The following is a 26,523-nucleotide window of genomic DNA, read 5'->3' on the forward strand; positions in this document are numbered from 1 at the left end:
CCCCCTCACTCTGTAGCCTTCATGTAGCGCCGTCTTCTCTGGTGTACGGCACTGTCTCATTAATTCCTGCTGGTCGTAAAGTCCCGAAGGCACAGTCCAGATCTGAATCGGGCGAGGTCAGGTACGGCAAGGAGTGACAGAAGCCAGAGGATCTTCACCCAGAAAAGATGGCAGTGTCATCTCCAGGCTCCTGTAAATCGAGTGCCTGGGAAGCCTGTCAGGATGCACTCTGGCTCCTTCCCGGCCCCAGCGCACTCTCCTGGGAGTGGGTCACACGATGCCAGGTGGCAGCAAGGGCCTGAGGGCTCCAGACTCACCTGTAAATCCACCAGCACATATCACTGCACTCTGCCTCGGAGCTTCCAGTCTCTCCACCTACTCTGCCTGCCTGCTCTCAGGGCCAGCGAAGAGAACCAAACACAACTGACTCTTAAAGGAAAAAAACTTCAAAATTCCCTGCTGGTCTCAAGGAGTACCAGGCTCCCAGGGGGCCTGAGGCAGTCGTGCATTCTCCTATCTCCTCCACGCAGCCCTTGACCAGCAGCCAGGAGGCAGAGGCGAGGCGTGGCCTCCTCTCCCAGGCCTGACTAACTTAGTCCCTGTCCTTGTAAATAGGCCACCATCCAGGAAGGGTCTGAACCTCGTGGGCATCTCCCACCCAGCTCTGGGCTCAGCTCCACCCAGGCCCTAGGAAATAACCTCAAAACGCAGGTCGGTGCTGGAAATGAAAAGGAAACACTGCAGGGGGAGCCCAGTCCCAGCTTAGAGGCCAGCCATAATGGGAGAGAGGACCAAAGCAAACGTGCCTAAGAAAACTGGATTTCAAATTGCTTCATGACAAAAAAAAAAAAATTCACGCTGAACAACCCCAACCCTCTGAAACACTGACTGCTATAGCCTTTCTTAGAGAGGGCAGGGCCTGCTGAGTCCTGTGTACAGAGAGCTGTTCTGACTCTGGTGCCCCTTTTCCCCTAGCCTTGCTTGGCCACGAAGCCCATTCTCACGGTAGCCTGTCTTCATATGGGACGAGCTGCTCCAGTGGTCTCTCGGGCGTCCCCTCTAAGAAGGCCCATAGAGACAGGAGGCATGAGCAAAGGTGCTCACTGCTGTCTTTCTGATTTCTTATTTCCCAGTCCTCGCCTGCTCTGCTCTGCTTTGCTAATTTCTCCATTATAATGAGGCTGCTCCAGGCACCTGACACTGTGTATTTGGTTTCTTTGACCCACTGGCAGCACTACAGTGGTGTGGAAATTCAGACCGTCGCCCGCTCTTGCTCTGGGTCCCCGGTTTTGCCCTGTTCTGCTCAGCAGGCTTCTCTGTGTGGTCCTGACCTCCCGGAAGGGTGCTCTCCCCACGGGGTCCGCCTCTGTGCCCCGCACTCCTCTGCCAGGTGCATTGCTCCAACCTGCCCTCGGCCAGCACTTCTCATTCTGCATCTCACTCCTGAGTCACGAGTGTTGCTCGGTTCCCCGGGGGACCTGCTGCTGTTTCTCCCCTTTCCTGTCAGCACCCGGGCAACCCGCACTGCTTTTCTCGCTGGTGGGGGAACTTCTGTTCTCTAGACCATTGCCATTTCGACGGAGCCCTGGTAGCAAGTCAAATTAATTTTTGGAGTGCTTAAAATAATAATTAATAATAATAAATCACCAGCTTTGGGGTTTTTTTGTTTGTTTTTTGTAAAGAGTGGGTTGCCTTCCTGGCACACATAGTTTCTCAAAGGCCGGAAAAAGAGAAGTTTCTAATTTGGGCTGCACCACGGGAACATTCTGAGGGAACTGAACGTGGTGCTGAAGTACCCAGTTCCCGTGGGGAGTTAGCCTTCACCATCAGCAGAAATCTGTGCGGCTGGTGGGTTAGGATGGAAGGACATGTTTCCACCGAACAAGGACAAGCACTTGGTCTTCACATGTGTCCTGTGAAGGTGTCACTGTGGGAATGTGACTGGCATTTGGACCGGTCAGAGTCAAGATTAGGTAGCGGTATGTTGACTGGGTCCTGTGGGAGCTGTTGGTTTCTGTGTGGTTCTCAGAGGGGAGGGACCTGCTTCCCCACAGAGGTGGTGAAAGGTAAACTGGAGACGAGTGAGCTCCACCAGAATTCTGTGAAGACATTTCGGTGAGAGTCTTTGGGGTTTGTGGTTGTTGATTTTTGGTCTTGGCACGAGGTCCCTCCCGAATGATGCAGCGCTTTCCTGGAAAGATGGGGGATTGCTGCCAAGCCAAGACGTGAAGAACCTGAAAAGCAAGCCCACACGCGCTGATGTAATGGGAGGGCTTGTTTGTGTGAGCCTGGCCTGGGGACCTGCGTTCAAGATGCCCAGGGCACCCTCACTCCTTCCCGTGCCCTCCCCTTCGGTCGGTCCATGCATTGGTCACCTACTGGCCCCTCAGCCCCTGTATCAAATCTTTCCTCCACCCAGCTTCCTGGATCCTTTGTTAAACCCACCCTCCAAAATATGTCCGTGGCTGTTCCTCCCACCCATTGCTGTGTAACAAACCAGCCCAAAACACGGTAGCTTTAAACAACATGGTCTCTTGTTCTTCAGTGGATTGCCTAGGTGTTCTTGCTCAGGTGTCTCACGTGGCTACACTAAGACGTCAGCTGGGACTGGGGCCACCTGAATACTTCACAGGCCAGACATCCAAGATGGTCAGTCACCTGGCCAGTTTTTTTAAGCTGGTTTCAACTCAACAGGAGCTGTTGGCAGAGGCACCTCCATGCAGTCTCCGCAAGGCTTCTCCCAGCATGGTGGCTGGGCTCCAAGAGGGAGCTGCCATGTTCCAAGAAGCCCAGACAAAAACCCAGAATCACTTCTGTCATATTCTGTTGGTCAAGCAAGGCTGATTCCAGGGGCCCAGGCTGAGGCTCCACCTGGTGATGGGAGAGGCAAGGGCACCCTGCAGGAGGGCACATGGGATGGGAGATATGGCCAAGGCCATCTTTGCACACTGCCGTCTGCTTCACCTTCCCCCAGGCTAAAACTTCAGCATCCGAACAAAGTCACAAGGAAGGTCCTTGGGGGGGGACCAAAGGGGACAAGTCAAACAGGTCTCCATCCAAAACGAAAAAAGCTTTGTTAGTTCTGATGGGGGAAAAACAGAGGCTTAACACATAGATTTCAAAGTTGTTGGATAGAAAATGCCAGGAAGAAATTGGTGCTGCTTTTAGCCGCTGAAACATTACCCTCTGTGCTCCTTTGAGAAGCACAAATCTGAGGCAGCTTGCCGATTTTCATCCTTCCCATGTGCTTGATGTGCTCCGAGAACCCAGCTTCCACGCATGTGCAGGGCCTCCTCTCATGTCGTCACTGCCCTTGCATGGATGGGGAAACAGAGGCTCAGAGAGTCCCTGCTTTCCCACGTTGTTGGCAGAGTTGGGGCTGGCCTTGCTTCTGGGCAGGGCGCTGATTGTGGAGCTGCCCTTAGGCTCCCCCACCCACCCCTCTTCTCTCAGAAATACTAGGCAGGCTTTTCTGGGCTCCAGGCCCCATCTCATCTGTGCCTCCTCTCGGAACTCACCGTCCCTCACACACCATCTTCATCTTTTCTCTTGCATCCATCCTTCAAGACACAGCCTGGCTCTCCTGACCTCACTCTGCCCCCGAGTGGCCCAGAGTGGGCAAGTCTTCCTTATGGCCCTTCCCCCATTATGGTGTCACATGCTTGTCTCTCTCATTAATCTGCAAACTCTCGGGTCTTTCCCTCTGCTACAAATGTGAGTTATTATCAAATGTTAAGTTGGCCTTGACAACTCATTTCTGTCACCTTGCCTCTTACTTCCTTCAGTAATTCCAGTATTCTAGCAGGATTCAAGCTGCTACCATTCTCCCAACAGGGCTCTTCAAGAACAATGGTTGGCCCTTAAGGCAGCACTGAAATTGTGCCAGCGGGTTTGATATATGAGGTCTTTCCAGAAAAAGTCCAGCCAGTGTTGATAGAACAGGAATGGTTTGCGCGACACAAATGCAACCTGGCAGCCAAGCAGGGTGGACTGGAATGCACATGCGTGAACAATGACGACTTCACTGTACTAGTCAGTGGGGGCAGTAGATGCCCTTGAGTGAGCGTGTGTACTGTGTGGTTGTCACATTCAAAATGACTGAGTGAGTAGAGCAACGAATCCGCATCAAATTTTGTGCTTAAGCATGAACATTCCTCCACAGAAACTATTTGGATGATTCAGAAGGCTGCAGCTGTGGGCAACTGGTGATTGGCAGCTTCATCACAACAATACTCCCTCTCATGCATCACTTCTCATGCAGAGTTTTTTGGTGAAACATCAAATCACCCAGGTGACTCAGCAACCCTACAGCTCAGATTTGGTGCCCTGCAACTTCTGGCTTTTCCCCAGACTAAAATCACAGCGGAAAGGAAAGAGATTTCAGGCCATCAGTTAGATTCAGGAAAATACGATGGGGCAGCTGATAGCATATAGAACTGTGTGAGGTTCCAAGGTACCTACTTTGAAGGGGACTGAGGCATCCTTGTCCTGTGTATAATGTTTCTTGTATCTTGTATCTTCATCAATAAAGGTCTCTTTTTTATAGTACATGGCTGGATACTTTCCAGACAGACCTCATATGAATTCAAAAGTAAAAATTATTGTGTTAATAAATAATTTTAATCAAGGGAAACAAGTGTTCCTTTGTATGTATATGTCCTCTTTAGATATATTTAAAGAACAAGAAGGCCAAAAATACTTGTAAAAAAGTCGTTGTTTTTGTCAGTTGAGGCTATTTATGCTGCTGTAACAAAAACAATCCTAAAATCTCAGATGCTTAAAACAATAAAGGGTTATTTCATGGTCTTGTAAAAAATAAATAAATAAATAGATAGATAATTTTAGCTGTCGTATGTGCCGGGTAGGTACATACTTAAAATCAAAGAAAAATTACATGCTGTTTTAGTCACTTTTTTTGAATGTGTACTTTCAAGGTCAGCCATGAGAATGTTGGAGCCGAGGTTAGGCACCAACCCATAAAAGAGAAGAAATAGTCACTTCCAGCCAACTTGCTCTTCCTGCATTCTGAATGCAGTATCCTGGACACAGCTTGTCCACCCATCTTTCTCAAAGTGAGAGCAAAGCTCCCAGGAAACAAATCTGAAAATAATACTGAATGGGTGGAACAAAGTTCGACGGGTTTGTTTTTAATGCACTTTGAAATACGTAAGACCTGCCAAGATGCAGATGCTTCATTCACAACCGGCTTGTCGTCCTTGTGCGCTGACCTTCAGATTCCTCCGTGGCTCTTTGTAATCGTCAGTGTCTGTACTTCCTAATCACAGCCGTAAACGTGGCTTACTTTTTATTGCAGAGCATCTTCGAGGTTATTGAAGCAATGGCTTTCATTAGTTAAAACACTTGACGAGTTTTCAGTGGGGAGGAGGGGGCTACAGTGCCCAACGTATTTAACCGCAATCCTCTTCTCTTTGCCTGGCCTGCAGAAAGCTCTTTCGTAGAACGATGCACTGCAGCCTCGGGGACGAGAGCGGGTGGTTTGTATCTCAAAGTGCACACCAGCCCAGCGTAGGAATCTGGCTCAGTGACCAAAGCTTTGGAGCAAATACACGTGGTACACGAACTTACCTGCCAACTGATGTAGGGCACTTCTTAATACATCTCTCTGAGGCTTGGTTTTCTCATCGACAGAAGAAATGACCGTGAATCTTACAGAGTTGTGATAATAAGTTAATATATATAAAGAGCCTTGCATAGAATCCTGGCTGTAGTTCACTGAGTCACTAGAAGCGTACTAATTAAATTAGGTATGTTAGTAAGGCAGACAAAGAAATTAGATGGCTGGTTGTTGTTGATGAAGCCTTTCTCCTTTGGTCTAAAATTTTTATATTTATAATAAATTTTGTGATTATGGTTGAGTTTATATTTATAGCATAAAACTGTTTAAAGCAGGGGTATGTCTCAAATTGTCTTTGTATGTTATCTGACCGCAAGTGGTTAGTAAATGTTTATTACAATTAACTGAAAGTTTTTATGTCAAAAGAGATTTGGCTGTCTGTACCTAGTGCAACAAACTGTTCTCTCGGTTATTAGATGACAGAGAGTTAGTGCATTTTTTAAATAACCACATACAACTGATTCTCATTATTCGTGGTAGTCAAATTCTGTAAATTCGCCACAAACACAGGCTTAGCAAATACTGAGCCATTGGTCCTGGAGAAAATGCAGGGTTCGGCTCCCACCGGCCTCTGATCACAGCCTTTTCAACAACAGATCTGTGCATAACCCTGCTTCATGCATTTCTGTTTGAGGGCGCCTTATTTAATGTATATTGTTAATTAATTAGCATTGAACTCACAGCCCACAGCACTACAGGTCACACCCGAATGAAGCTCATCTGACACACAGACAGTATTTTCTCTGTGAGACGCATCACAGCCTCTGTACTCAGGAACACTGGACAGCACTGTGCTTGGGGGCAATTATAAATATAAATAGCACAAAATGCAAAAAAAGTGGCCCTGAGCAGACCACCAAAAGGACGCTTGTTTACAGCACAACAGTTGGAACAAGAAGGCAGAGTGTTGCCTCGATCGACTTCCTCAGGCACCTCGAATCTGAACCGACTGTGAAAGCACTCCAAGTATGGACTGTAAGGTCTACAAATAAATTTTAGTGAGTAGGTGAATTCCCAAATGTGGATCCTGCAAAAAACGAGGATCGCTTGTACCTTTGTTTTGTCAATTAAGAGTCCTAGTATACAGTGAGTTTCTATTTTCTAGTAAGGAAGCTACGTCCCCAACCACTGAACCATTGCTGCAGCTGGGTGTCAACCACTGAGGGGCCTCAAATCTCTGTAACGAGAGGAGGGGGGGATGACAGGCAGTCCCCAGGTGAACTGCATAGGTGGCCTTGCTGCTCTGTGTGCATTTACTTGTCCCTGCTCACAGCTCGCCCTGGAAGCCGAGTCAGGGCCTTGCTGCTCTGTGTGCATTTACTTGTCCCTGCTCACAGCTCGCCCTGGAAGCCGAGTCAGGGTGTTACTCTGGGAAGTCAGGATTTAGAAGCCCTTGCCAAAAAAAAAAAAAAATGAACAAGTTGTTCTTTTTCAGTTGTCAGTGGTCGGGTGGCGGGGGTTGGGCCAGCTGCCCAGGAAGGAAAGGAAGGGAGCAGCAATTAACCAGCAGTCCAACCCGAATTAGGCCTCCCAAAGAAAATTTCTGTTCTCAGAGCAGAGTTTCTTCTCCAAGGTGCCTGCCTGTCCTCAGTGTGCTGGCTGCCTCTGGAGACTGCGCTGTGTCATTCCCTACGCGGGTTGCCGAGTGCACAGCAGGGCCCCCATGGGCCACACGCGGGTATCCTGCCTGCCCTTGGGCTCACAGTGACAGTCCCCAGGTGAGAGCCAGAAGGCCCCGGCTTCAGTGAGCGGCAGCTGGCCCCAGCACGCCCTCTGTGTGGGGCCGGAGAGGGCGGGGGCCGTTGATGGGTTTGAAGATGGAAGCCCGCAGCCCACGGCCGGCTGTAGCAATAGTTTTACACACTCCAACTGTGTAGCTTTCTGTGTTTTTCCTTTTAGGGTTCTTTTCCCCAGGCAGTCAGGAGGTGGTATTTGGGGGGGTTATACTGCAACACTGGGGNTTTACTTGTCCCTGCTCACAGCTCGCCCTGGAAGCCGAGTCAGGGTGTTACTCTGGGAAGACAGGATTTAGAAGCCCTTGCCAAAAAAAAAAAATGAACAAGTTGTTCTTTTTCAGTTGTCAGTGGTCGGGTGGTGGGGGTTGGGCCAGCTGCCCAGGAAGGAAAGGAAGGGAGCAGCAATTAACCAGCAGTCCAACCCGAATTAGGCCTCCCAAAGAAAATTTCTGTTCTCAGAGCAGAGTTTCTTCTCCAAGGTGCCTGCCTGTCCTCAGTGTGCTGGCTGCCTCTGGAGACTGCGCTGTGTCATTCCCTACGCGGGTTGCCGAGTGCACAGCAGGGCCCCCATGGGCCACACGCGGGTATCCTGCCTGCCCTTGGGCTCACAGTGACAGTCCCCAGGTGAGAGCCAGAAGGCCCCGGCTTCAGTGAGCGGCAGCTGGCCCCAGCACGCCCTCTGTGTGGGGTCGGAGAGGGCGGGGGCCGTTGATGGGTTTGAAGATGGAAGCCCGCAGCCCACGGCCGGCTGTAGCAATAGTTTTACACACTCCAACTGTGTAGCTTTCTGTGTTTTTCCTTTTAGGGTTCTTTTCCCCAGGCAGTCAGGAGGTGGTATTTGGGGGGGTTATACTGCAACACTGGGGGATTTAAGCAACCATGAGCTAGTAACAATAACTCTAGCTGTCAAAGATTCACGCAAAGTTCACAGTTACTGAAGACGTACAGCCAAGGCCTGTTCTAACCACTTTAAACCTTTCCCTTCCCCTCCAGCTGCCCTTCCAGGCTGGCACTGTTATTATACCTACTTTGCAGATAAGGAAACTGAGGCACTGAGCATTAAGCAGCAAGCCCACAGTCACATGGGTCGTAGACGGTGGACCCCAGGCTCCAACACAGGCAGTCAGTGCCCCCAGCCCTACAGGCACTGAACTACAGTTGTTTAACGACTGTGAGAAAATCTTTTAAAAAAATATTTAGGTTGTGTTCCAATTAAGGAATTTACCTGAAGCACCTTCAACTTAACACCTGGTTTTAGGGCTATAGATTCAGGATCGAAGGGCAGCACCTGCATGAGTTCCTGGAGGAGCTCCACATCTCATGTCTCTGGGGACAGAAAGATACGCCCCCTGCCCCAGGCAGCCCTCGGTCCTCAAGGAATTAGTATTGGGAGGGGCGGGACTGGCCAAGAAACAGACAGAAAAGAGCAAGTGCCCCAGAAGGGTCTGAGGTGCTCTGTGGGTTCGGGCGTGGGACCAAGTGCGGGTTGGAGCTGGGAGGTGGGGCGGGTTGTTGTGGGGTCAGAGATGAGTACAAAAGGTGTCATTAAAGAGATGGCATGGAGATGGGCCCACAAAGTGTCCCTCATAATCATTCTAAACCCCCTCTAACCCTCTGCAGCCAAGGTTAGCCTGAGCAAGGGCTTGTAGTTATGTGGCCTTAGAATCCCATTTCTCTTGCATGGGGGCCTTTCCTACCTGCTGGCCCCTTAGATCCTCTTCTCTTGCCAGTTCCCACCTCGTGGGAACCCCAGAATATGAGTGAGAAAGTGGCCTTGCAGATGTTTCACTGTGAACCTGGGCTGCATGGTGAGCTTTGACCTGTGCACCCACCCCTGGCCTCAGCACACACATTTGGAACTCACTCTAACCCAGCCCCTTACTTAGGGTGGTGGGGCCTCCTGCCCTCGCCTTCCCGTAAGTAAAAGGGGTAAACCGTCAATGATAAAACATTTGGCGATGAAAACACACTCAGATAGTCTTTAAATTTAGGCTTGCATTTAAATTCTTTGTGGTTCACCTGCAGACTTTTTCTCTTTTTTTTTTGACACTTTGGTTCTGTTGTTTTGAGCAACACGATCCCAACCACAGAGTCCGCCTTCAGTCTCTACAGCAGCCGAGACGACCTGTGAGAGGCATCCCAGCCCAGCCCCTGGAAGCTCGGTTGTGTGGGGTTTGAAGGTCCCGAGTTGAGCAGGGCCCACTGCTTCCTCTCTGTCCCAGGGCCCCTAGAGAGCCCTCAGCGGGGACACAATACTGTCTTTGTGAGGACTGGGGCTGCGTTCCTCCTTTCTCTATGAACCCCATCTCTGCTGCCCACTCCTTACCCCCCAACAGACAGAAAGCCCAGTTCTTCCACTCCTCAGAGAAATTAGCAAATGATTGTAATAAAGTCGTAAGAGACCCTGTGGCTCTTTAAGGCCACGAGTTTACAGGCAATCTGTGCTAGCGTTCCAGTATGATTTATTCTTCAACTTCTCTGCTACCCTTCTGCAGGGGGAGAGAGGGTATTAACAACCTGTCATGCAAAAAATTTGACACTGCTATAAAAATAATCCTTCACTATGTGTTTTTCTTCACTGGCCTCTTGCTGTTAAAGTAAATGAGTAACATTTTAAAGTATCCACTCTTTAGCAGCAAAATATTACCCTTAATTTGATATTCTCTCCCTGCTTTTGTCTGCACACGAGTAGAATAAAACTAGCTAAAAATAATTGTGATAATGCTCTGCATAGCAGTTCTCCAGCAGGTGCCAAGAAAGTGTACAGATCCCGTGAAAATGGGCAGACCAAGCCTGCCTGGGGCACTTGGGAGGAAACACGGGTCGATGCAGGCAGCATCCTTCTGCTGTGTTTCACTTACATTCAGAGTAGCCGACTTACCTCTCAATACTTCACCTACTCGTGTACTCGTATTCACCTTTCATTATGTGTCAAGGTATTGTATTATATTCTTTTATATGTGCATAGGAGGTTCTGGTTATTTGTTGTGAATAGGATGGATAGGATGCTTTTCTCTGCAAAAAATAGAAAATGCAAATCAAACTGAAAAATCCAAAGACAATTGGCTTCGGGCTAAGGTTGGTCCAACCACTCCACGGTGTTACCATGGCCTCGTGTTTTTCCTTCTCCTGGTTCTGTCTCTGCCGTGGTGATTGGCCTTAAACCAGGAGTGGCTCCCCACATGGCCCCAAGGTGTCTGGAAGCAGCTTTGGGAGATCAAAGAATCTCAGAAAAAGGCTTTGTCTGAACATTCTCTGCAAGGTCGTACTCAGTCACATGCCTATTACTGTAGCCAGGAAGATATAGTACACTGATTGGCCTAGCCTAGGTCACATGATCCATTATCTATAGTTGTAGGTGGAGTCAGTTTTGGAAAGGGAAGAGGAGGGTGGATGGTGAAGCTAGAGAAGCAGCCAGCAGATGTCTAATACATAGGGCTTCTCAGTTCCCAAAGTGTGAAGGAAATATATAGGTTTGTTTTGTTGTTGTTTGGGGTGTTTCAGTTGATAAATATTGGTGCTAGAAATATGTTATCAGAACCAGGGCTCTCTATATTTTTCTACCTGTTCCTTGGTCTCCCTCTCGTTTTTCTAAACATACAAAAAAAGAGGGGAACAAGTTGGGGGGAACAAGGTCTGATCTGGAAGCTCCTTCCTGCTGTCCCCAAATCTGAAATAGGAGGGAAGGAGGCCAGCAAAGAGGTGCAGGCATTATTACCTATTTGACAAAGCATAACTCAAGAAAATAATTTTTATCCCTTGCAACAGTGTTCAGAAAGAAACTACATTAGAAAGAAAGAAGGAACTCCTGCCTTTCGTGACAGCATGGATGGAACTGGAAAGTATTATGCGAAGTGAGATGAGCCAGGCAGTGAAAGACAAATACCATATGATTTCACCTATAATAGGAACCTAATGAACAAATGAGCAAAATAGAACCAGAGGCATGGAAACAAGGAACAGGCTGACAGTGACGGGGGTGGGGTGAGGGGGGTTGGTAAGTGAGGGAAGAAGGGGAAGGACCTAGTTAAAGAACAAGTATAGATAATACATGGACTGCAGGGTGGGGATTGACTATGGGGTAAAGTGGGGGGCAGGGCAGGGGAGAGCCATGGGGGGAAATCGGGACAACTGCAATAAAACAATAAAAAAATAAAAATTGCAAAATGTTAAAAAAAGTATTAATGAAACTGAAGTATAATAAGAAATATTCCTATTTACTGTGTTAATTGCCCATAGTTTAAACTTTTATACACACAATTTTATTGCTCCTCCTCCCCCCATGGCACATCCTTACTCAAATTTTGTTTTTTTTAGTAAACAAAAAGAGCATATAAATGACCTGCACCTTTCTTTCTTCAAGTGGGCAATTTGCAGTCGTGAAGAAATGCCGCGAGAAGAGCACCGGTCTGCAGTATGCCGCCAAATTCATCAAGAAAAGGAGGACAAAATCCAGCCGCAGGGGTGTGAGCCGCGAGGACATCGAGCGGGAGGTCAGCATCCTGAAGGAGATCCAGCACCCAAACGTCATCACGCTGCACGAGGTGTACGAGAACAAGACAGATGTCATTCTGATTTTGGAACTGTGAGTGGGGTCTGCCTGGGAAGGGGCTGGGCGGGGTGAAGGTGGATTAATGAAGAGGCCAGCCCTGGAACCTGGGTAGGAGCTGACTCTGCTTCAACAAGTTCAAGAACTAGGATGCGTTGCCTGCCCAGAGGCCTCACTGAAGTTATCTGGAGTCTTTCCAAAGACCAATCACATGTACCCATCTGATTTGCAGGAGGGTCCCTCCATCTTAGACTTCTTCTCTTATTTTGAGGTCATCAGTTTTCTGAGTTTCCTGTTCAGCTTTTAAACATATGTCCTTCTCTACTTCTTTCTTTATTCTCTTTCTTCCTCTCTTCTCTTGTCTCTCCCTCCTCCCTCTATCTTACACAACCCCCTCCCCCAGCATTTTCAGCTGTTGGAACTGTCAGTGCTCATTATGTGAGAGGCTAAATTGAACCAGAACCACTCAGAGGTGATTGTGAAACTTGTTTTTAAAGCAGTTTGCTTAGTGTCTAAGGCACACCCTGCCCTTCGGATGTTATTGTGGGAAGTTGATGGCTACATGTTGTTCTGTGACTGTCGCCCTGTCCCCAGTGGCTGAGTGTCCCGCTCTTTGTGACCAGTCCAGGAACACAGGCTGGCGGGAGAGAGGGGAGCTGCCCTGGAGCAATTGGCTGGGAATGTCTCTGGGCTGTTTGGAGGGAGGAGAGGCGTTAGTGCCCTTGGGGCAGAGGCTCGGATGGTGCAAAGGAGACTGGTAACAACACGGCCTGGGTGGTTCTTAGAGAGAGCAGGCCCCCCTCACTTCCTGAGAGCCTCTAGAATTCGTATGTTCTCGGCTGGCCCACCAGCTCCCCGTGTTTGCACGTCACTTAGGGCTAAGAGGTGATTTCTGAGAGGCAAAGTGGGGGAGGTTAACAGAGGGTCCAGCTGATCCCTCGACACCATATTGCGGGAATTCTGGGCACAAACAGCTTCTTGTCTCATCGCGGCAGTTTGAGCACATCACTTTCTGTGTCTGCAACAACCTTCTTAACTGTAAATTGGGGTTGATAGTACCCACCTCAAAAGGGTCTTGAGGAGATAAGAATTTAAAAATACCTAGTATGGCATCTGGCTCACGAATATGTCCATATTTCCTTTCTTCATTCCTTTAAAACATGAAGTTCTCACCCTCTGCAGTGGTGACTTTGAGGGTGGGATAATTGCTTTTTCAGGGGCCATTCCGTACATTGGAGGATGTCTAGCAGCATCTCTGGTAGCATTTTTTTCCCTCTAGCTCTGTCAACAAAAACTGTCTCCAAACATTACCACATGTCTCTGGAGGGCAAAACAGCCCCTCTTCCCCAACTGCAGCCCTAAAGGAAGAGCAAGACGTCAAGAGCACAGAGGATTTAGGGGCCTGCTCCAGGTACAGTAGAGAAAAGGGAGGAATCCTAGCGTAACCCACAATGTGGCTTTATGTGGCCACTGGGGAACCACATAGAACAGAGATAAAAATCAGGGTGAACCCTTTACCTCTTCTCAGCCTAGATTTCCTCGTTCCAGGCTGTTGTAAGCGACCATGAAACCACTTCCTGGTAAAGAAACATTGCAGGCAGGTCACAACCGTTCTTCCTTTTCACAGAATTAGCAAGTTGTACCTCATGACTCAAGAATGTCACCTACCCTCTTTCCCTACCAAACGGTGTGCCCGATGCCTATTGGTTACTGCCCTCCACACTCCCCTGTGCAGGTGTGCATTCCAGATTCAGCACCTGTAGACCGACTCCATTCCAGAGATGTTTTCCATTATCTTTCCAATTTGATTTCTTTTAAAGATTTTATTTGTTTATTTTTAGAGAGAGGGGAAGGGAAGGACAAAGAGAGGGAGAGACATCAATGTGTGGTTGCCTCTCATGTGCCCCCGACTGGGGACCTGGCCCGCAACCGGGCACGTGCCCTGCCTGGGAATCAAACCAGCAACCCTTTGGTTCTCAGGCTGGCACTCAATCCACTGAGCCACACTAGCCAGGGCCCAATTTGATTTTTAAAATTTTTAAATGACCACATAGTAAACTGGATGTCAGAGGAGGGTTGTACAAGTCTATGGACACTGACATGCAGATCCGTGCGACCAGCACCCAAGTCAGGATTCAGAACAGTCCTGCCAACCCTGACTCCCTTGTAGGGATCCCTGTATGATCACCCCCACCCCCACCTGCAACCCCAGCACAGGCAACCACTGAGCTGCTCTCCATCATTCATCCTTTGGGAAATGTCACATAAGTCAACTTATACAGTATGCAGTCTTTTGAGACTGGCTTTGTTCTCTCAGCATAATGCTTTTGAGATTGGTACGTGAGTTCTATTTCACTGCATGATGTTTGTGTACCCATTTACCCATTGAAAGGCATGTGGGGTGTTTTCCGTTGGGTGACCATTAATAAAGCAGCTGAGCCCTGGCTGGTGTGGCTCAGTGGTGTGAGTGCCAGCCTGCTTCCCAGTCAGGACACAGGCCTGGGTTGTGAGCCAGGTCCCCAATAGGGGGCAAGTGAGAGGCAGCCACACATTGACATTTCCCTCTCTTTCTCCCTCCCCTCCCCTCTGTCAAAAACTAAATGAAATAAAATCTTTAGAAAAAAATTTAAAAATAAAGCTGCTGTAAACAATCACATGGACTTGTGTGAACCTAAGTTTTCATTGCCTTGGGGTAAATACCTGTGAGTGGGACCCCTAGGTTGTGTGGTAAGAGTGTGTTTAACCTTATACGACACAGCCAAACTGTTCTCTAGAGTGGCTGCCTGTTTTTCAGGCCTTCCAGCACAGGATGAGAGTTCCAGTTCCCTCACCAGCACTCGGTATTATCAGTGTTTGTTTTTAACTGTAACCATTCTAGTAGGTGCTTACTGGCTCCCAGCATTACACAGGTCATCGAGTGGTGATCTCGAACCAAAGTCGAGCTGCTATTGGAAGGGGCAGGAGAGGCCTGAGGAGATGGCCCCTTCCGCACAGGAAAATCATGTGCTCTCTTGAGGGTGGTTACACTTATTTCAAAGGTGTGTTAACCTAGATGCACAAAAGCAATGGACAGGATTTGCTTAAGGCAAAGATAAACCTTTTACTAAACAAGTTATGTGTCTGCCAGGACCAGGGTAGCTCAGTTGGTTGCGTGTCATCCTGCAAAGTGAAAGATCGCCAGTTCAATTCCCGGTCAGGGCACAGTCCTGAGTTGCAGGCCAATCCCTGGTCAGGGTGCATTCGAGAAGCAACCAACTGATGTTTCTCTCACAACTGATATTTCTCTCCCTCTCTTTCTCCTTCCCTTCCTTTCTCTCTAAGAATAAATAAAGAAGAAAAATTTTTTTAAAAGAGAAGAAGAAGTTACAGTTCTGGGACATGACTACCCACCATGACCTGCCTAATTAGGAACTTATTTTCAGATTACCCTGTGATGTTGACTTTTCACAGAACTGGTTTCTACCTATAGCTCCAAGTTCTAACAGCTTTAAGGGAAGATTTGGTCATCAGTGCATATTCCATCTCCTCTTTTCTTTCTTAACAGTGCTGGGGTACAGTTGTGGTTAATGAGAGAGTAAAATTTAAGAATTACCCTATGATGTATAGTGGCCATTTGTGCGATTTATTTTTCTGACTTACTGCTTGGGGATGAACCTCATGGCAAGTGTAGCTTCCTGGTGCTTACGAATGACACTTGTGCCCTCGCTGGAGACTCATGCCGTCCCCACTGCTCTCGCCTCGGAACTCCAGGCCCACCCTCACCGCTGAGATAGAGACCCCAGTTCACCGTCCGAGCACTTTTTCATGACCTGCCCCCAGTGTCCTGGGCGAGATACAGAAATAGTATCTTTTCTGCCATTTGTACAAAAACTATTTGGTGTCTGCCTGAGAGGCAGTTGTCAAACCTAGTTCAGGATCTGCCCTTTCAAATTTGTGTAAGTCCTGGAAGTAGTTTGAAAGAACGACTCCCCCCCACCCACCCATTTGCTTCCCCGACAATAATGCCTTCACAGCAGGTGTGCTGTTGGCAGAACAGAGACACGAAGGAGGCCCACGTGGGGGCTCACGTCGCCGCCTCGGGGCCTCCACATCCCATTGTTCCCAAAGTCGTGCTGATGATACAGAACCTCTCCTTCCCGTGTTAGAGCTCACCCACACGTTGTCGCACAGCACAGTACTGCGAAACTTTCACCTTCCGTGCTGGAGTCATTTCATAACTGGCCCTGTTTGTTACCTGATGAAAAGTGAAGCAAAACTCGCAGAACGCAAAACTTGGTTCCGAGTTTTGAGTTCTAATCAGAGACACTGGCTTCCGGGATTCCATTTCTTAACTTGCTGCCCAGAAGCAACGAAGTATGTCAGTCTGTGGATAGTGATGCGTTTTCCCATCAAGCTTCCCTCTCTCCAGCGCAGATTAGATCTAAATGTGTTCAGGAGCCATATAGGCAATGTGAATGAGCGTAAAGCCCCACTGCCAGGGAGGCAGCAGGGAATGGTGTGGACTGCGGCTGCCTGGAGCCCCACTTCAGAGCCACCCATCCGTTGATTGTTGCTGTATGGAATTTTGGATTCATTGATTGCTAGGTCTTGCCGGCTTTTTCAAGAAAACTCTGTAATCTAGGTTTTTAATATTGAAAATTAGGCCCTGGCTGGTATAGCTCAGTGGATTGAGCGCAGGCCTGCGAACCAGAGGATCATGGTTCGATTCCCAATCAAGGCACATGCCTGGGTTGTGGGCCAGGTCCCCGCAGGGAATGCACGAGAGGCAACCATACATTGATATTTCTCTCCTGTCCTTCCCTTCCCCTCTACAGGTAAATAAATAAAATCCTAAAAAAAAAGAAAAGAAAATTAGTTCACAGTATTCATGAGCAGACAAAATAAAACCTATGTAAAGGCCATGTGTGGACGGTACAGACCTGCAGATTCTAGCCTGTGAAAGGAAATTGTTTGTTTGTTTGTGTAAGCAGTAAGTATTAGTTGCTCACGAATGTGGGAGAAGCCACGTGGGACGAATCCAGTCGGAAACAGCCCCAGAGGGCTAGTCCTTCTACTCGAAGGGCGAGATGCACACTGAGCATCCCAACGTGACTCTTCACATGTGCAGTACAATTTCAGACAGTGCTTCTCAGACTGTAGCATCAGGATCGCTCGAAAGGCTCGTTAAATATGCATTACCAATTGCCTACGATTTCAGTCTCTGATTCAGTGGGTCCAGGGTGATCCCACAAATTTGTATTTAAACAAATTCCCAGCCAATGTTGCTGGTCTCCCCCGGCTCCTACAAAAATGCTATATGGAAGTGCTAACCCCCTTTACCTCAAGATATGGCCTTGTTTGGAAATAGGGTTGTTGCAAAGGTAATGGGTTAAGATGAGGTCATCCTGGAGTCACATGCCCCCTAATCCCATCTGACCGCTGACCTTGTCGGAAGAAGGGAGGCCATGGGAGGACAGACCCGGGAGAATGCCCTTCGGAGATGGAGGGTTGGAGAGAGACTTCCTCTGAGCCCTTGGGTGGGACTAAGACTGCCAACACCTTGATTTTGGACTTCCGGCCTCTGGAACTGCAAGAAAATAACTTCTGTTGTTACAGCACCCCTAGCAAAGTAATACAGAAACCCTAGTAGAATCTGAAATTCTGTAACCTGGTTTAAAATAAAATGCATAATCATGGTAGTTCCATCGGGCAACTCAGAAATGATGTGATGTGTGGGTCCTGCTCCCTGCAGAAGGCCTGAGCAGAGGAGGCCTGGCGAGGGGTGGGTGGTTCTGGGTCTCCCTGAAGGCAGCAGTGGACGCCACCCCCACTCGGCCTGCTTGCTCCAGCACAGCTCGGAATCACCCAGCTGCGAGGTTACCCTGTTAAGATTTAAAGTAACAATCCTCAAATTGCCATGTAAGTATCAGCACAGTGGATGGCTTCAAAGAAATCCAGCCGGTGTGAGTTCTCCAACCATACATTTTTGTCTTTATTTGTTCTGCTTGGAATTTAAAGCAGATTCTTAATTAACCCTTTGTGGCTAGCATGCATGTACTCACTCTGTGTCTCCAGGAAATTCAATTTAATTAGTGAAATATGCTGTGGTTGTAGCCAAGGACAAGGAAGGGCATGAAATGAATAATGCAATCTGGTTGGGTTTTAGGTTTTTGTTGTTGTTGTTTATTTTTGTTGTTTTACCTAAAAGTAAAATTTTTATCGTGACAAAAAACACAACATAAAATTGACCACCTTATTTATTTTTAAATGTCCAGGACAGTGGTGTTAGTTGTAGGCACCTCGTGCAACGGATCTCCAGAACTTTTCCAACTTGTGAAACCGAAATCCTGCACCCGTGCAACAACAGCTGCCCTCTNGGGTTTTAGTTTTTTGTTGTTGTTTATTTTTGTTGTTTTACCTAAAAGTAAAATTTTTATCGTGACAAAAAACACAACATAAAATTGACCACCTTATTTATTTTTAAATGTCCAGGACAGTGGTGTTAGTTGTAGGCACCTCGTGCAACGGATCTCCAGAACTTTTCCAACTTGTGAAACCGAAATCCTGCACCCGTGCAACAACAGCTGCCCTCTGAGCTTTCTTTCTGACTTTGACTGGGTTAGTAATTTGTGGGATTCGGTTTGTCCGTGGGAAACAACTGCAGGGTCGTGGGGCAATACCAGTGTGACATGAGACCACTCTGTGCACGATCGTGAAGTTGGCGCACTCTCTCTGTCGTGACCAGACCAAGATGCAAACTAGTGAGAATGTGAGCTTTTTCTTTCTCGGTCTGCACAGTGGACATATGTGGATGAATTCACGCTGCACTGTCAGCAAATCCAAAATTGCAAGAGCCTTTCAATAGGCAACTGCGGTGGTTGAAGTGATGGTTTACAAAGGACAGAGTTGAGTAAGCTGTATGCAGGCACAGGGACCTAAGTGGTGGAGGTGAACCTGATGCCCGAGGCCTTCTGGCGCCCCACCCCCACTGTCCTCTGCTCCTCTCCCGCTCCTCACAAGGCACCAAAGCACGCTCAGATTTCTTAAATGGTTTTTTTTCCTTGCTGCTACATTTGTTCTCTCCTCCCTGAGCTCCAGCCAGCTCTTTTGACTTCTTGAACTTTTGTTTTTATTCACAAAGGTAATTTCAAGAACTGTTCTGGGTTACACTTTTGGCATCTGTCCCCTCAGATAGCTACGATTAGTCAAGAACAGAGATCTGAAAGTGCATTTGGCAACGGTCTCAGCCTTTCACAACAGAACTAAACCACATAAAACAGGTGATTTTCCATCCAGGCATTCTCTTGAGAAACAGAACCCTCTGTGTATGCCTTGCCCCACACTCCAAAGTTCCTGCAGTTCCCTTGTAAAGTATTTCCTTAATGTTTATTGAATGGGCATTTTTGCTCCTTTAGGTGGATGATTTGATGTCCAACGATTTTAGAAAACTTGGGACAATGTACATCATCCACGCAAACCACACGTGGTACCTGAGGTCATAATCTGTAGCTTCCATCACATAGTCGTAATTTCGTACCTGACCTCACATTCTCTGGGCTGTATACACAGGTTATAAATAGAAGGCATTTTTGCTTGTTTCCAAGAAAGCTCTCTAACCATTAGGTTTGGTCAACTGGGGTAACACGACTGGCCGCCAGCCCACCTCAGGGACCTCCGTAGCTCTGGCCATGGCTATTCTCAGGCCCCTGCCCAGGGACCACAGACTCTGCCATATGACTCTCTGGGGGAGTCGAAATCCCTAAGAACTGTTCACACTTCCTCTTGGAAACTCTGAGCCACGTCACACATCTTCTTATTCTTCCCTAATCAGTGCTTTGAGAGGAGGTCCCAGGAGGGAACTTGTGGAATTGTGGCTTCAGCGGACCACTCCAACATTCGAGCTTCCCCTCTCGCTTTGTTCCCTCTCCCTGTTGGCCCCTCTCTTCTCTGCCTGGTGGAGGCTGCCCCAGTCACAGGCTCCCTGCCCCGCTCTGCTGCCTCTCCACACCCAGAGCCAGGTCCCTCCCAGGCTGAGCACGGCTGGTTTGGTGGCCCAGGCTTAGCCCACACCTCCATGCTGGCCACCTGGTCCCACATCTAGGCAGTGCTGCCTTCAGATGTTCAGGGTTGAGGTCGGCTTTGGGTACAGGAAGCTGGGGAGACTTCACCCCCAGCTGGTGCCCCAGAAGAGAGACCAGAGCACAGGTCGTGGGTAGGATTCCCTCACCAGGCCAGTGTCCAGGGCAGGTCACTAACAGTCTCTCCCGACCATCCTTGAGCCCCCTCAAAGGCTCCCTTCTGCCTCACGTCCCCACTGCAAAATGCTGTTGAAAAAGCAAATGGAAATACCTCCAAAAAACAACCTTATATTGCTTTTTTTGTGTTCATTTGTGTTTCCAAATACCTGAGCATTACCTTACCATCTTAGTTTTAACCACCTTTTTTTCATGTGTGTAAGTTATTTTCTGTGTGACCAAAGTTACTACCTTGCCACCGAGGAACCTCAGGCTCTAGGGGGACAACACTACACATGTGCTCGTGCCGTCCTGAAATGGGAGTTTACTTCCCGGGCTCTGCACGAATGCAGCCATGGCTCCGGTGCAGCATGAGTGCTGCTACCGTAATGAAATCAGGTATAAGTGAGACACAGGCTAAGGGACCTGGTCTTCCCCACACTTGATGACAGAGTGTCAGTAACTTCTTTCCCCGGATATTGTGATAGGGAAATCCGAGTAGAGTTGGTTATTTCAGAAACGTAGGGTGGAACGTTCACTCCTTTTCAGGCACTTCGGTTTGGTGGGAGTTTTGTAGACAGCCTGAGCGAGAGGATGTAGGTAAAGGGCAGGAGAGCCCTTCCTTGGTGAAGCGAGGGGAGCTGCTCTTCATCTGACTGCTGGGCCAGCACCGCGGGGCCCCTCCCCTACATCAGCTCATTCAGTCCCTGGGTGCAGCAATCTGGTGTCAGAGGCTCTGCCTATCCATCTGGCCATAAGGGTGGGGGATTCTAGTTCTCAGACAGTAGCTTTTTGCAGAGGGAATTTTGGTGTTGTTGTTTGAATCCTAAAATTCTGCTAAGCCCATATTCTAAGTTGTCAACTTTTCCGGGGGGACAGGAGGAGTGAGTTTATAAACAAAAAAGACCACCTTGGGGTAGGGAGGGTGTTCCTAGCCTGCCCCACTCACCCCCCTCCTCATCTAGGGCTGCCAGTCACCTTGACCTCCACCTCCTAGGGCAGTGCTTCTCATGTTCCCATGGTTCTTGAGCTGCATTTGTCCTCCTCGGCTTCTAAGCAGAGACTCTGTAGCTTTTGAAAGGTGAGCTGCACTTCAAGGTCCTTTCTGATTCTCTCTCCAGAGCTGCTTCAGCAGCCATGTTGTTCTTGCTCCTTATTCTTAGCCTTTCCATGAAGCTAGGAGGTGGCCAAGAATGCCCTAGTGTCCTGTGGGAATAAAGTCCAGGATGGCTTGGCGAGGGCTCCGGTTACAGCTGCGTGTGCATATTTGCCCCCTTAACATGCTTCTTTGGGGGCAAGACTGTGTCCTACTTTGGTACCCATAGCACTTCATACTTGCTTGGCTTGATGAATGTGTGGACCGTCCAGAGCAAGAACAAGACAGTGTGATGAAAGTGTCTCGAGTGGCTCAAGAGCCAGTAAGTTCTTTGTGAAGCTGATGTGCCTCCCAAGGCTTTAGGCAGCAACTCTTGACTAAGTGTCCTAGAGGGTAAGGAATGAAACCTTGAACACTGGAGTAGGAAAACAAGTAACAGCATCCTAGGACTAGTGATAGCAAGGCGCTCCCACCACCCTCAGACATGTAGGGTAGGAAGGGGAGTGGCTTGGGGAACCCGGAAAGGATAACTTCACGGAGAGAACCGTCTGACCTGAGCTGAGCCCTCAGCAGGGGGACTTGGCAAACTTGACAGTAAGAAGGTGACCTCACTCTCCTTTCTTGTTGCTGCTGCTTGTTGGCCAGACCGAGCTAGAAGCCAATTGATAAAGGAACCTATTTATTCAGTCTCTATGGGCAGCCTCCCTGGACCCAGAACTGGGTGGAGAGCGGTGGGGCATGGATCTGGAGAGGTAAATGGAAAACACCTCACCCTGACCCATGTGTCTCAGTTAATTAGGCATGGCTCTGCAAAGTGAAAACTCGCCAGTTCGATTCCCAGTCAGGGGTCAGGACATGTGTGGGTTCAGTCCCCAGAGGTAACCAGTCAATATTTCCTTCCCTCTCTTTCTTGCTCCCTTCCCCCTCTCTAAAAATAAATAAATTTTAAAAAATACCTCTAGTCTTTGTCCTTTTGACATTCCACCCAGATGCTGTGACTAAGTAGTTGCAACCCCAACATCCTGATGCCCTGCATTGAACTCTCTCCAGGACTGAAGAACACAGTTTGTCACTAGGTGGTTAGGATCTTTTTAATCTCATGCTCTTTTTTCTCAAAGGCCATATGCCCATCGCAGATTCTTTAAAGGGAATATATTTTTTAAGCATCACACTTTTGTTTTCCTCATTTTTCACTTCTTTAAAAATGTTATTGGAATGAGGAAGTGCAGACGTTGTCTTAGGCTAGGGGCCTTGGATCTTTTGCAGGTGGGAGCTCTCTCCTTCCAGGGCAACTTGCCCAGCAGGAAAACTGTGTTCATCCTGCCTCTTCTAGCCGTGGGCACTGCGTCCCTCTCTGAAGGGCTCTCAGTTGTCTCAGTGCTCCTGGGCATCCGTGTGTCCAATGCACACGATAGGAATAGATCACTTTAAGCTACCTTTTAACCTTCTGCTTGCCACTGAAAGAATTCTGCTGAAGCTTCCTAATTTGCAAAATTCCTTAATATATCCGCAACTCAGAAACTCAGCTCATTATCACCTCCCAGTATATTGGTGTCCTGACAGCTCTATCTCTAGGCCTTCCTCTGGAGCCCCACAGTTGCTTCTCCACTTGCCTATTCAACATCTCTACCCACGTGGATCTCCCCCAGGTACCTCAAACCTATTACGTCCTGAACTGAACTCCCGGTCTCCCTTCCCCTGCCTGCTTCTCCCCTCTCCTTCTCTAGCTTGGTTTGTGGCATCACCATCTTCCTGGCGACCCAGACTGGAAGCCGTGGCACCACCCTTGCCTCTTCCTTCTCGCCTGACTCCCTGCTGTGCCGCTCAGCTGGTCTGTCATGAGGTCCTATGGGTTCTGTGTCTGAAGGAACTCCTGAGTCTCTCTCTTTATTATCATTCTCATTTTTTCCCCTGGTCCGGGATCTCATTAGCTCCTCCCTGAATTATTATGACATCCTCTAGTTTCTCTTCAGTCCAGTTCACCCCCAGATTTATTTCAAAATAGCCATTTCTGTTGCTGAAATATCTCTGATGAATAATCATGTGAAAAGATTCTTAATATCATTCATCGTTAGCTGTCTCTACAAATCAAAGCCAAATTGAGATCACTTCACATCCACTAGGATGGTCCTAATGAAAAAAGAGGAACAGTATTAAGTTTTGGTGGGGGGTTTGGAGAAATTGGAACATTTCTCCAGAACATTACACTGCAATGTAATTACTGTAATGTAATGTAAAATGGATCCACTGCCGTGGAAAACCGTCTGGCCATTCCTCAAAACACTCAGCGTAGAGTTACCACATGACTCAGCATTTCCACTCATCAGACTATACCCCAGAGAAACGGAAATGTATGTCCACACAAAAACTTATACGTGAAGTTTATAGCAGCATTTTTCACACTAGCCAAAAAGTGGAAATGACCCAAATGTCCATCAACAAGATGTTGTATAGCTATGCAACACACTGTTACTGGCAACAAAAAAAGAACAAGGCGTTAATACACACTTCAACGTGGATGAACCTTAAAAACGTTATGCTAAATGAAAGAAGCCAGTCTCAAAAGACCACACATCCTATGATTCAGTTTATATGAACTGTCAAGAACAGACAACTCCATAGAGACAGGAAGTAGATTAGTGGCCCAAGGGCAGGCAGGGTGGTGGTGCAGAGTGGGGAGTGGCCACTAATGGGCGTGAGGTTTCCTTGGGGGATGATGCAAATATTCTAAAATTAGACTGTGGTGATAGTTGCACAACTCTGTGAATATAGTAAAAACCATTGAATTGCACACTTTAAAAGAGTCAGTTATAGGGTGTATGAGTTACACCTTAATGAAACTTTAGAGACTATTTCTGATGGCTCTCCTGCCTACGGAATGAGGCCCACGATCCCTAGGGTGGTGGCGGATCTTTGAACCCGTGTCCAGCTCCTTCCTTCCGTTCAACCGCTTCTCCTCTCTGCCCCTCATGCTCCGCCCACAGAGAATCATCTTGACCAGAATTTGCCACGTTCGTAGGCACCCCCAACCCATCGTTTGTGCTGCACCCTCTGCCTGACTGGCCATTCCTCGTCTGCCTAGAGAACTGCTACTCCTCTGCCCTAGCCCAGCTCTCCCAGACTGAACCGCTTTCTTCTGTGTGTTTTGGTCACCTTTTAGAAACGTGTTTGTTATAGCATGTTTCTCTCTCACATCGATGTTTCCCTCCCTCACTTTCTCCCTTCCTTCCACCCTCTCTAAAAATAAATAAATAGAATCTTAAATTTAAAAAAAAAGCCATCCACATCTCCATCTTTCTTAGAGGCCTCTGGTGAGGGTGGCTCCTGCCCTTGGCCTCTTCCAGTTTCAGGGTGTCTTCCCCCTCCTTTTCCCTTCCTTGTAGGAGGTGCTCGGCTCCCTGGCCCCTCTCTGCCCTATTCCCCATCTTCTGCCAGTGGCCAAAGGGAAAACTGAAGTGGTCCCAGACCCTCACCACCTGCTGAGTGAGTGTCTCCTCTCACCTTCCCATCTTTTCCTCCCCCAGCCTTTCCTGTTAAATTCATCTCAAACTCAAGGGAAGGACCACTCTGCTCTATGCCTCTTTTAAATTACAGGTTCCATAGTTCAGGAGTGGCCAAAGAACGGGCAACACCATCCTTCAGGTTGGCTGGTGCCCCTGTGTGTTGGGCCAGGGGTCTTTCATCCAGAATTTCCTGGTTCTTAACAACAACCAGCAGCCTTTATCCGAGCCATTTGAGCACAGGGGAATAAAGCCGGTCAGCGGTGGGAGGGGTGGGTCCCTGGGCTTCCCCAGATAATAGCGTCCCCTTGTTTCCACCTAGACGAGACAGATTGAGTGTGGAATAAACCTGCATCTTTGGCTGTCCCGGCTTGGTTTCCTTCCCTCAGCCTTTGTTCTAGCGCCAGTTATAATGACCCGGGTTGGAAAGATGTCTGGCCTCCCTGGCTTTTCCGTGTGCCCCACTTTTGATTGGCCTAATTATTGCTGTGGGTCTCCAAAGCTTGAATCGAAGCCTTAAAAGTAAAAAGAGGCCTGGCGTATGCTGTGGCAAGTCTCACTGTGAGGTTTCTTCTTTCCCTGTGTACGAGGACCGTCTTACATCCGAGAACTCCGTGCGGGCCGATTGGAAGGCGGACCTACAGTTTGTCCCTCGGCCGCTTCTCCACCTCCACACACTCCCCCACTCATTGCCCCCAACAGGGCTGTCTTCCCTTTTGTCTCATCACGCCAGCGCGCATTGCATGTGAGCGTTTGTTCAGAGCACTGGAGTGAGTGGGTGAGGCCATTTGGGGCTGGAGGTGACCACCGTCAAGGTCCAGCCAGGCAGCTCTGAGCCCCATACAGACACTTGAGGGCCGGGACTCCTGTACTTCTGCATACCTGTACCCCATTTTTGGTAACCCAGTTGGCAGGCTCAGCCACTGAACTCCAGGGCACCATACCCGGAAGGCCATGTGTGGTCTTTCCAGTGAGCTTGCTGTCCAAACCAGCCCAGCCAAGAATTGCTCCACTTCTGGGCCCACCTGCACCCAGCATTCCTGCACTTTCTGGCCTCCCAAAACTTCCCAGAAAGAAGACAGACTTTACGGTCAGCCTCTGGCAACACCTTCCTAGTCAGTGTGGCATTTCTTAAACATTCTCCAGACTCCACATCTTTGTTAAGATGAAGGGCTCAAGCCTGTCTGTGGTCCTGAGGATGCTGACTAATGTGGGACCCACCTCGTGCCTCAGGTTTGAAATCCACCTGCATTCCTAGCACAGGTAGCTGAGAATCCACTCTGCCCCTGGGTCCCTTTCTGGCATGCTAGCATCTGCTTTTTTCTCATCTGAATTAGTTTATAAATTTCTCCAGGACGGGGTACTTTTGGCTCTTCCTCTCTTCCCTCCCTTTCCTCCTCCCCACCTCCCCCATTAGAACTGAGGCCTGAGTGGCTCCAGGTCCCTGCCCCCCGGCACTCTAACCCAGAAACCTGAGGGTGTCCGAGCATCTGTAGTTGGCTGCCTTCCTTGCGCCCTATCCCCTCTTTCTAAGGGCAGCCTTTGGTCTGGTGGAATTTTGTGGAAACGCATTGAGCCATTGCCCTGCAAAGGCTGTCCTTCTTGCTGTCTTACACTTTTCTCCTATTTCCCTTCCTGAATCAGTGGACTCCATTGCTTTTGTTTCTGGAAGATTTTTTTTTTTAAGAGAGGGGAAGGGAGGAAGAAGAAAAGGGAGAGAAACATCGATGTGAGAGAGAAACATTGAGTGGCCACCTCTCACACTCACCCCAACTGGAAACCAAACCCATAGCC

At 48.5% G+C, this 26,523-nt stretch overlaps 1 protein-coding gene across 1 annotated transcript in view; it reads left to right on the top strand.

The window, feature by feature from the left end:
• Nucleotides 1-26,523, top strand: part of DAPK1 (death associated protein kinase 1) — a 177,236-nt gene that overhangs the window by 85,876 nt on the left and 64,837 nt on the right. The window contains exon 3 of the mRNA XM_037036143.1: nucleotides 11,735-11,956. Within this exon, the coding sequence (XP_036892038.1) occupies nucleotides 11,735-11,956 (222 nt within the window). The remainder of the gene's footprint in view (nucleotides 1-11,734; nucleotides 11,957-26,523) is intronic.

Source organism: Sturnira hondurensis, unplaced genomic scaffold, assembly GCF_014824575.4.
Source record: "Sturnira hondurensis isolate 20B ecotype Veracruz unplaced genomic scaffold, ASM1482457v3 Scaffold0022566, whole genome shotgun sequence".
Taxonomy (NCBI): domain Eukaryota; kingdom Metazoa; phylum Chordata; class Mammalia; order Chiroptera; family Phyllostomidae; genus Sturnira; species Sturnira hondurensis.